General features: G+C 36.2%; 1 protein-coding gene and 1 long non-coding RNA gene across 2 annotated transcripts; one reads left to right on the top strand and one right to left on the bottom strand.

The window, feature by feature from the left end:
• Positions 1 to 1,453: 1,453 nt before the first annotated feature.
• Positions 1,454 to 3,217, top strand: LOC125247082. The gene is made up of 3 exons (XR_007180011.1): positions 1,454 to 1,587; positions 2,048 to 2,143; positions 2,557 to 3,217. It is a non-coding gene; the product is annotated as an uncharacterized LOC125247082 (long non-coding RNA).
• Positions 1,565 to 9,612, bottom strand: hyal6 (hyaluronoglucosaminidase 6). Its single transcript, XM_048158251.1, has 4 exons — positions 8,590 to 9,612; positions 7,743 to 8,507; positions 5,377 to 5,466; positions 1,565 to 2,290 (listed from the first exon to the last, which is right to left on the bottom strand). Exons 1-4 carry the CDS (start codon positions 8,740 to 8,742, stop codon positions 1,838 to 1,840), a joined length of 1,461 nt encoding a protein of 486 aa, XP_048014208.1. The 5' UTR covers positions 8,743 to 9,612; the 3' UTR covers positions 1,565 to 1,837.
• Positions 9,613 to 11,134: the final 1,522 nt, after the last annotated feature.

Here is an 11,134-nt window from a genome sequence, read left to right as displayed (position 1 = left end):
GAGTCAGTTGTTCATGAATCAAACTACTCTGGTTTTTCTATATGCTTCTGATTCACTAAAAAGGAAAAGAATTAAAAAGTCATTCATTCATGATCAGAACTACACTGCTTGTGCTTTAGATTCGCTAAAAACAACTGGTTTAAAAGAGTAATTTGTTCATGAATCAGACTACTCTGGTTATTCTGTATGCTTTTGAGTCGCTAAAAAGAAAGATTTAAAAGAGTCATTCATTCAAGAATAGAACTACACTGGTTGCACTCTGTTTTTAATTCACTAAAAAGAACTAGTTTAAAAGAGTAATTTGCTCATGAATCAAACCACACTTGTTGTGTTATACTGCATGTTTTTGATTCACTAAAAAGAACCAGATCTAAAAATAAATAAATAAAAAGTCATGTGTTCATGAATCAAACTACTCTGGTTATTCTGTATGCTTTTGAGTCGCTAAAAAGAAAGATTTAAAAGAGTCATTCATTCAAAAATAGAACTACACTGGTTGCACTCTGTTTTTAATTCACTAAAAATAACTAGTTTAAAAGAGTCATTTGTTCATGAATCAGACTACTCTGGTTATTCTGTATGCTTTTGATTCACTAAAATGAAAAATATTTAAAAGAATCAATTGTTCATGAATGGAACTACACTGGTTGTGCTGTATGTTTTTGATTCACTTAGAAGAACTGGTTTAAAAGAGTTAGGGTTAGGATCAAGTTAATGACCAAACGTATCTTTATTAAAGTTCACAATGCAGATGAAATATAATGTGGATAGCATTGAATAAATATCTTTTCGTCAGGTTAGATATGAAGTATTAATCACTCTTAAACGCTAAAGATTGTATCTCTCATGGGTTTCATATGAATTACATAAACAGAGAAAGAATATTTGTTTTTGATGTGAATTACTTTATTTAAAGCTTTTCAAGCTTTCTACGGATATATCAATCATGTCTGTGTGGCAAGTATTCAATGAGTTTCGGTTGATTTTTGGGATGCTGTTCAGAAAGAAGTTTGCAGAGACTGAGGCGGCAAAAAGCTCACCCTATTTTTTTCTTTATTTTACAAAAGCACAATGTTTTGTCGTTATTGTGAGCGTACACAAATAAAAATTGAAACCCTTTACAGTTTCAAATGATGTATTACTCATTTCTGTATGACAAAAAATAAGCCGATTTAAGCCAATTTAGCTGCTATGTGGAAAAAAATCCACCAAAGCGCGCCGGTGCGTTCATCAACCCCAGAGGGTTAACTGTCGGTCTGCACAACTTGTTTGTAGTTTTTTTTTTTAACGCTTCTTATTCATGTTTGTAGTTCTAATCCAGTCCTTGTCCAGTGCACAATGGGTTGTGGGCAATATTAGCCATTAGAGTGTGCATGGATCTGCACTTTGGATTCTAACCGGAAAAAGTAGATCTGATTGGTTGAATTCTACAGGATTTCCAGGAGACGTGTGTTGTGTTCTTTTACGGTCCTCCAGGAAACAAAGCCGTAGTGACTCCAAACCCCCTCGTGGACGACGAAAGACGTCGTGTTTACAACTGTGGCAATGAACGCTTATCAGGATCAATTAAACGCTGGATTTTCAAAAGTATGTGAAGTTTGTGGTGCCAGTGTTACAGTAAACTTGTATAACGTTCTTAAAAGAATTGCATGGCAGTCTGTTATTGTGGGGACATCAACTTTACATACAAAATGACTTCCAGAGAACACAAACTTTTGACTCAAAACCTTATAGCTAGATATAGCTACATATAACTAAGTCCGTCCTACCCTACATTACATTTATTTTCATGAATTTATTTAACAGATACAGTCCAAAGTGCCATCTACACTGTGCTTTACAGTATCAGACACTTAATAATGAGACACAGACCCAAGAACATGATGACAGACAGACAGGAGAAATGAAGGGACAGGACCAGCAGTAGTTCTCCCAGGATACTGTCTCTCGGGTGGGGCAGGAGAGGCTGTGATATCTGGGGCATCTCACAGTAGATGCCCGTCCAGCCCTGGTAACACTGACAGGTGAACTTTTGCTTCATGTCCAGGATGTCGTGGTTGTTGAGGTGGCCGCTCACATGGAAACGCGGTCCACGAATGCCTTGGTTGAGGCGGATGTTGAAGAAGCGAGGGTTGAGGTGCAGGTAAGCCCCAGAGTCCAGGCTCTTACGGACGCATTTGCCGTTCTTCTTGCACAAGGCTTTGCTGCACAGTTTAGCTGCTGAGGTCACGTTGATCACATAGTGACCTAGTGGACCGTCAATGTATTTCTTGACTGTCATGCAGTTTCTCTGGCCAAGACAAACATATATTAAAGATATTAGGGAATTTATTTATTAATATTGATCAATGTCAGTGTTGTAATTTTTAACCAAAACTATTAAAAATCATTTCCATGAATTAAAATAAAGCTGAAATAAAATAAAATATAAATATTAGGTGAAACATTTTTTGAATGAACTTTTTGAAGCGTCAAAGTTTCAGTTGCGTAGCTGTCAATGGAGGGACAAAAAGATCTCAGATTTCATCAAAAAAGATTTTAATTTGTGTTCTGAAGATGAACGAAGGTCTTACAGGTGTGGAACGACATGAAGGTGAGTAATTAATGACAGAATTTTCATTTTTGTGTGAACTAACCCTTTAATTGTTTCCACCAGATTTAATCTATTCTCTTCCTTGTGCTTTTTGTAAACAGGATATGGGACGCACCCACAAAATGAGCATGTGTCCTTCCGGAGCACATGTGTAACATTGTATCACCAGATACAGAGAAGCCATAATGTCATCATGACAACACTAGTATTGCTTTATTTTAGGTTTAGACAGAAATCGTCTTTGAGGAGTCCCTTTTAAGAGATAAACTGAGGATAGATTATTTCCTAAGCTTCAAACATATTAAATATTGCCATCAGCTCAAGCTGATCCCCATGTGGTTGTAAATGCTGTTGGTTATGGATTCTAATTTTAGCTGTTTCACCTAAAAATTCAGCCAATCCAGAAGATTTAATGTGCTCTTTTTCCAATGTACACTACCATTCAGTCAGTAAGATTTCTTTTTCCAAAAGAAATAAATACTTTTTTTGAACAAGGATGCATGAAATTGATCAAAGTGACTGTAAAGACATTTATAATGTTACAAAAGATTTCTGTTTTAAATAAATGCTGTTCTTTTAAACTTTCTACACGAAGTGCTGGGTTAAAATCAAATGCAGTGATTGGGTTGTTTTAACCCAGCGGTTGGGTTAAATGTTTGCCGAACCTGCTGGGCAGTTTTATTTACGGAAGAGGATTAGGGCCAAGCAATAATAAAAAAATAAAACCATATTGAGATTAAAGTTGTTAAATTTTGAGAAAAAAACGTGTTAATTTTCGAGAAAAAAGTCGAGATAAAATGTTGAGAATAAAGTCATTAAATTACGAGAAAAAGTCGTTAAATTACAAGAACAAATTCGTTAAATTATGAGAAAAATGTCATTAAATTTCAAGAAAAAAGTCGAGATAAAATGTTGAGAATAAAGTAATTAAATTATGAGAAAAACGTCGTTAAATTACAAGAACAAATTCGTTAAATTACGAAATTACGACTTTTTTCTCGTAATTTAATGACTTTATTCTCATAATTTAATGAGTTTATTCTCAACATTTTATCTCGACTTTTTTCTCGAAATTTATAGATTTTTTTTTTCTCGAAATTTAACGAGTTTTTTCTCGAAATTTAACAACTTTAATCTCGAGATGGTTTTATTTTTTTATTATTGCTTGGCCCTTATCCTCTTCCGTATTTATTTAACCCAACTCTTGTTTTACAATTACTATATGGCTGGTTTAAAATGAACCCAAAATATGTTGGAAATTAAAAATCAGACACATAATTACTAGAGGAAACAATCAAAAAGTACAATAATCAAAAGTAGAACATTTATTAATAAGCAGTTTAATAAATAACCCAACTGCTGGGTTAAAACAACACATTTGCTGGGTTGAAACAACCCAATCGCTGGGTTTGTCCATTTTCAACTCAATTTGGGTTGTTTTTAACCTGCCATTATTTAGAATGTATTCTTCAAAATATCCTGAAAAAAAAAATCTGTTTCTGCAAAAATATTAAGCAGTTGTCAGCACTGATAATAGTAAGAAATGTTTCTTGAGCAGCAAATCAGAATGATTTCTGACTGGAGTAATGATGCTGAAAATTCAGTTTTGCCATAATAGGAATAAATTACATTTTAAAATATATTCAAATAGGAAAGTTATTTTAACCTGTTAACTGTCTCTTGCCCACCGGTGGGCCCACAGCCATTACATATATAAAACAGTAATATTCTATCCTAAACCTAAACTAATCTTGACAAACTATATATCATGTGAAAGCTTAGAATCTCTAGTTATCATATTTGGTGCCTGGTTTACAAAATAAATTACAGAGGAGCAGTAATTTATCAATTTGCAACAAGCATATTTTCATACTCATAAGGCATGTTCAGACCTTTATTTTGAAATAGCGATGAACATGAAAAATCATTAAAGATTGGTTGAAACATGTTTGTTTTCATGCCAAGAGTTCAAAAGATAACATCCATTCAATCTTTTGAGGAAAAAAAAGGTCTGAAAATGTTTTTAATAGAAAAAAATGCATTTTTGATTGTGGCGGCGATCTATAACCCACATACATGTTGTTTTTATGTTTATTAGAGGCTGAATTCATATCAAATTCTGACAAACTTCCCATACTACTTCTATATAGGATGTCTACTTCATAAATTGTATGAAAATAATTTAAATATATGGTTTAGATCACTCAAACCATATATGGAAATGGAGGCGCCTTTATATGGTCAGTAATGGAGCTTGGTTGTCATCTAGTGAAAAAGTGTGGTACTGCGCCCAAACAAAATCTTACTGAAAGCTCATTTTTTGAGATATCAACCTGAAATTTGGAACACAACTTGTTCAGATTTTTGGCTTTGATTTCCTTGCAGTTTAAGAGTAAAACTTGTTTTGTAAAATATATATTTTATATAATTTGTTATATTTACATTTTCATAAACTTAAACTTCTAGAACTTTTTTCCTGTTTCACTTACATAAGTTCACTTTTACAATAATCTGCCAAATTTCATCTTTAAAACAAGACCAGCCTTATGTCTATATTCCAAAGTATTCTTGAATTACAACCATTTAAGTTTGGATAGTGCATTTTCATGTCCATAAAAAAAGTGGGGGTGACAGTTACAGGTTAAATTGTAATATTTCACTTTTTTACTGGATTTTTGATCAAATACACCTAAATGTAGCCGTACTGAGCATAAGATACTAATTTCATTTTTTTTTTTTTTTTTTTAAAGTCTTACCGACCCCAAACTTCATAACGATAGTACCTGAGAGCTTGCATATTCAGATGACCCCCACAGGACCACCCCAGCGGCCCCCAGTGCTGCACTCTCTCCTATGGTGTGGACCAGGTCACTCTGTTCAAGATAAATATTTCTTTGTTAATGCAATTCAAAGTAGAAAAGCAACAATGTCATATATCTTTTTTAGTAGCAGACCTGGAGAAGAAATTTGTTACTATTGAATAACACAAATAGCATTATTACTACACATTATTGCTCATATGTAGGGTTTGTAACTCAGACATGAATGATGCCTTAAATCATGTCGCTTACCGAGGAGAGGTGTGTAATCGCACATTTGATTTTTGCCTAGCGGGAAGGAAAACAATACAGTAGACCTACATGTATAATGTAAGGTCTGGAGCCTGTACTATCACAATGAACATATGGAAGCTATCGGTTGTAACCTAAACTAGTCATAATAAGTACATTACCTTCATGTACCTCGCTGTCTAGGAAAGCGGGTGGTCCCATCAAACTGAAAACACGCCTGCAGACCTACTGCAGAGTTTGATTTGGAACATTCCTCTCATAATGAGGTGACAGATGAGTGTTTAAGCATATCTCTGGCATTTAAGATGCTAGGGAGGAGGGTGATTTAGGGAGTGGGTCTGTCACTCAAGTATTTGACGAGTGATTAAAACAATATGTTTGACATGTCCCTTTAGACGGCTGGAAAAGTGCGCAAAGTAGTGAGTTGGTACTTAATTTCAAACTAATTATTAAAAGCTTTAAACATATACTTTTAGATTTAAAAAAAAAAACTAAATAGACGGACACTTCCGAGTGTACGGCCTGTTTACAACAAGAACTATAGCGATAACTATATTAGTATTCACGCCAATGGACAATAATGTTGTTTATTATAAGTGCGATCTGCATTTATGTCATCTGCTAGTTTAAATGCTCAAGCTTGAGTTGGATGGATTCTGATTGGCTGTTTTTATCATCTGATTAGCTGTTTTTATCATTCATCAGCTGGAAAAAAATAGTTCTAATTCTAATGATATAATTCCTCTGTGATGTTATTGTTATGGTTGTGGAGTAGAGTTCGAACGATTTTTAAAACTTCATGGTTATCGTTATAGTTATCGTTCATGGTTTGAATTGGACTTTAGTCATTTGTAAGTTGATTTAACTGAAAACTATAAACACTGTGGCTCTGTGGTGTTTTCAAAACATTGCTGTTTGTTTGAGAATCCTGACCAGCGTAGCAACACTGGCTCAACCAATGGCGTGTGTTGGAGGCGGGGCTACCTGTTTAACCGACCAATGACAAATAAGGGGAGTGTTTGAAGAATCCTTTTTGAAAACGGTAATTATTTTGCTATTCTGTTAGTTGACAGTAGTTGTGTAGATATTAAAAACTTCATTTTTAATATCTTTGTTTTATTTTATGTCTTTTTTATTTTTGTATTGATAGTCATACAAAGGAAATGATTGGACTGCCTCAAATGAGTTTTTCCAGCATCACATTTCAGCATATTTTGTAACTGCTAGGCCAAGGCCTGATTTGAACTTAATTAATAAAGGGGTCCTTGATAATGATTTCACTTTTTTAACTTTAGTTAGTGTATAATGTTGCTGTTTGAGCATAAACAACATCTGCAAAGTTATGACACTCAAAGTTCAATGCAAAGAGAGATATTTTCTTTTACAATCATTATTTAAGGACTACAACAAACGGCTGGTAGGGACTACAGCGAGCTTCACAAACCCCAAAATTTACATAAACCCTGCCCCAGAGAACACACAACAAAGGGGGCGAGGCCATGTTGGGCTGCTTTAGAGAAGAGGAAGAGTTGTTGTAGTAGGGTCAATTCAACTCTGGATTTGCACAAAAGATTAACATGACGGCACATGCTAGTCAATGAGTTGGATCAACTCCACAGCAACTACATAAATTTATCCACTAACCATTCAGAAACTTCCAGTTTCATTCTAAAAGGTGTAACTTCTTCCTGAGTCTCTCCATCAGTGTCCGACTCCGGTTTGAACAATGTAAGGCTGAACACCGTTACTGACAATCGTCATTTTGGCTGCGTGAGATTCTCCTGCTTTGTTGTTGTTGAGCAACCGAAGCACGAGCTGTTAAAGCTCCGCCCTCTTCTGGAAAGTGGCCGGGAGCAGCAGCTCATTTGCATTTAAAGGGACACACTCAAAAAAGGTTTGTTTTTGCTCACATCCAAATAGGGGCAAATTTGACAAGCTATAATAAATGATCTGTGGGGTATTTTGAGCTGAAACTTCAGACACATTCTGGAGACTCCAGAGACTTATATTACATCTTGTAAAAGGGGCATTATAGGTCCCCTTTAACTTTTTACATAATGTTCCAATATCCTACTCACCTCTGATAGGACAACAAATGTGTAGGCATAGAAAGGTCTGGAGTAGACGAAAACAGGCAGCGTATAGTCATTCCTAGCAATCGATGCGATCCGCATGGCCTCCTTGACACGGTAGTGCACAAATTTGACCGTGTTGGCAGAAGACTTGAGCTCATAGTCGAGATAAATGGAAGGATAGAGGGCCGTACTTTCCTTCCACAGCCACATCAGGTGGTCGTTACGTACATGCTCAATATTAGGACACTCTCCTGTGTAACGCAACGGATGCTGTTTGTAACCATAGTTATAACAGTCAGGAAACAGGTAAAACCCCCAAAGACCATGCGGTCGTCGACTCTCGGCCAGCTGCAGTGTTGAGTTCATGAATACTTGTCCGGCCCTCTCAAAGAGCTCCTTTGCTTCATTTTCCACCTTACTTTGTGGCCAACCAGGATGCAGCTTCCTTATAAGCTCCTTGGATTTGTTTCGGTAGATGTCTTTCGAGCCCCAGTTGCGTACCCACTGCGGACGCCAGTTTTCCCAGTCGATGACACCAAGCCCGTGAAAGTCCTTGAAGGGTATGAGCTTGTCGATGTCAGCTCGAGCTTTGCTGAGGTGTTTGCTCAGGCTTTGGTTCTGAGGAAGGCCTCCATTGATGGGAATCTCAGAGCTGGTGTAGTAAGGGTAGTAACCCAGGTGGCGGTGGTAAAAGATGGTCACGTTGGGGCCGCTCAAGGTCTCGTTGTGGTTAGCAACAATGTCGAAGACACTAAGGTCCAAGTCCACCTTGAAAAAGAAACAAACAAGATGTTATTCCCATCATTTGGACCACACAGAAAATTTACTAGATCTCTGACACATGTTCAACCTTGAATCGAAGACGGCAGGATTCAGTAGGTGCATTCCACACCACCACAAACGGGCGATGGTGTAACAAAGGCGTCCGGGCCTGCTTCAACTGATCGGCCCAAGAAACCAGCGATCCGCACACTGCCACTGCCAGAAAGCCAATCAGCTCCATCCCCAAATACCCTCATAGATCAATCAACACACATGCCGCAACCTGAAGAGAAACAAAATATGAAAAATCACATCACTGTTGAAAAAATGATTACATCATGAGGATAATTTAGCAAGGATAATCAAAGACACGGTTGAGTGACAGACAAGCGAGGGTGAGCGAGCAGCAGTGCTCTAGATTCCACAGCACAATGATTCTCTGTACTGCACCCAATTAACTAAAGTCATTCATGCATACAGGACTTGATTAGGTAACCGTAATCTGGCAGCAGTGTTTATTTTAGTATTATTTATGCTGTATGCATTTATTAATATTATTTTTTCTTAGATTTTCTTGAATCTTGACTTAGATTTTTTTTTCCCATTTAAATTAATATTGTTGTGTCATTTTGTATTTTTAACTTTCTAATTTATTTTTTAATTTCAGTTTTGGTCATTTTAGTACTTGGCTTAAACTTTGCAAAGGCATAATTTCTATGGAGCATTTGCAGGAGAACGCAGAAGCATTGTTTTTATTAAATTTTTTTTAAAGTTTGAGTTTTATCTATTTATATTTTATTTAGCATTATTTTAATTATTTATTTCAAAACCATTTTTAATAGTTTTAGTATTAGTTAATGGTAACTGTCTAGCTCTCTGTATTATATAAATATTATGTTGCTGGTATTCCCCCTTTTGTCAGGTGATTCTTATCATAATATTTTATAGTCTTTTACATCTCATACATATTTTTGCCCTATTCTTCAATGCAGAATTATGATATATTTGGACACTTTTAGACAGTCATCTCAAATTCAAAAAGTTGCCTTTTTACACTTTTTAATGGTTTTAATGTTGTTTATTTGTCTATGTGGTGTTTTTAAAGGTGCCATCGAATGTTTTTTTACAAGATGTAATATAAGTCTAAGGTGTCTCCTGAATGTGTCTGTGAAGTTGCAGCTCAAAATACCCCATAGATTTTTTTTAATTAATTTTTTTAACTGCCTATTTTGAGGCATAATTAGAAATGTGCCGATTCAGGCTGCGGCCCCTTTAAATTGCGCACTCTCCGCCCCCTCCCGAGCTCTCGACTCTATCATTGCAAGTTCACACAGCTAATATAACCCTCAAAATGGATCTTTACAAAGTGTCCGTCATGCAGCATGTCTAATCGCGTAAGTACATTGTTTATTTTGATGTTTACATTGATTCTGAAAGAGTTTGAGGCTGTGCTCCGTGGCTAACGGCTAATGCTACACTGTTGGAGAGATTTATAAAGAATGAAGTTGTGTTTATGAATTATACAGACTGCAAGTGTTTAAAAATGAAAATAGCGACGGCTCTTGTCTCCGTGAATACAGTAAGAAACGATGGTAACTTTAACCACATTTAACAGTACATTAGCAACATGCTAACGAAACATTTAGAAAGACAATTTACAAATATCACTAAAAATATCATGTTATCATGGATCATGTCAGTTATTATTGCTCAATCTGACATTTTTCACTATTGTCCTTGCTTGCTTACCTAGTCTGATGATTCAGCTGTGTGCAGCTCCAGACGTTAATACTGGCTGCCCTTGTGTAATGCCTCGATCATGGGCTGGCATATGCAAATATTGTGGGTGTACACCCCGACTGTTACGTAACAGTCTGTGTTATGTTGAGATTCGCCTGTTCTTCGGAGGTCTTTTAAACAAATGAGATTTACATAAGAAGGAGGAGACAATGGAGTCTCACTGTATGTCATTTCCATGTACTGAACTCTTGTTATATTTAACTATGCCGAGGTAAATTCAATTTTCAATTCGATGGCACCTTTAATATACTTTTAAGACAAACCATGTGCAAATTCATCAGTCAACACCAATCCTGAGTATATTCTCCTTTAAACTGCAGTGTACCAAAGACAGTCTCAAAAACACGGTTTGAAACCTCCCATTTCCTACGTCACAAACATCTTACCAATCCCGTCAACGTGCGGGGCGGGGCTTTTCTATGCTGACTTTCTATGATATTCAAAGTGATTTTTAGAAATCAGCTGTCTGACTCTGAGATGCTGAACAAGAACATGGTTTGTGTAACATTAACAACACATTATAAGCTGTTTGATAGTCAAGCCAAAGGCTAATCATATAATTTACCATTGTGTGTCCGACCTTGAATGATGCATAAAATACATCGACTTGTAAATGAGCCTGTATAATTCACTCTTCCTTTTCTTCTTCTGAATCAGTTTCTGGTTCAGACATATATGGCTGAAGTAAATCAATATTTCCACTTGCCATCGTGTAGCCGTAGCGTTTACTACAGTTGACCGAGTGGATCAGGAAGTCGGAGGTTGTGCGAGTGAGTGGTGGCGGGGACTAATTTGCATATTCATGATTTCGCATATATTAAATGAAGCAAGGG

This window comes from Megalobrama amblycephala, linkage group LG15, assembly GCF_018812025.1.
Source record: "Megalobrama amblycephala isolate DHTTF-2021 linkage group LG15, ASM1881202v1, whole genome shotgun sequence".
NCBI classification, from domain to species: domain Eukaryota; kingdom Metazoa; phylum Chordata; class Actinopteri; order Cypriniformes; family Xenocyprididae; genus Megalobrama; species Megalobrama amblycephala.
Note: the sequence above shows the minus strand (reverse complement) of the source record. Positions and strands in the feature narration are given on the sequence as shown.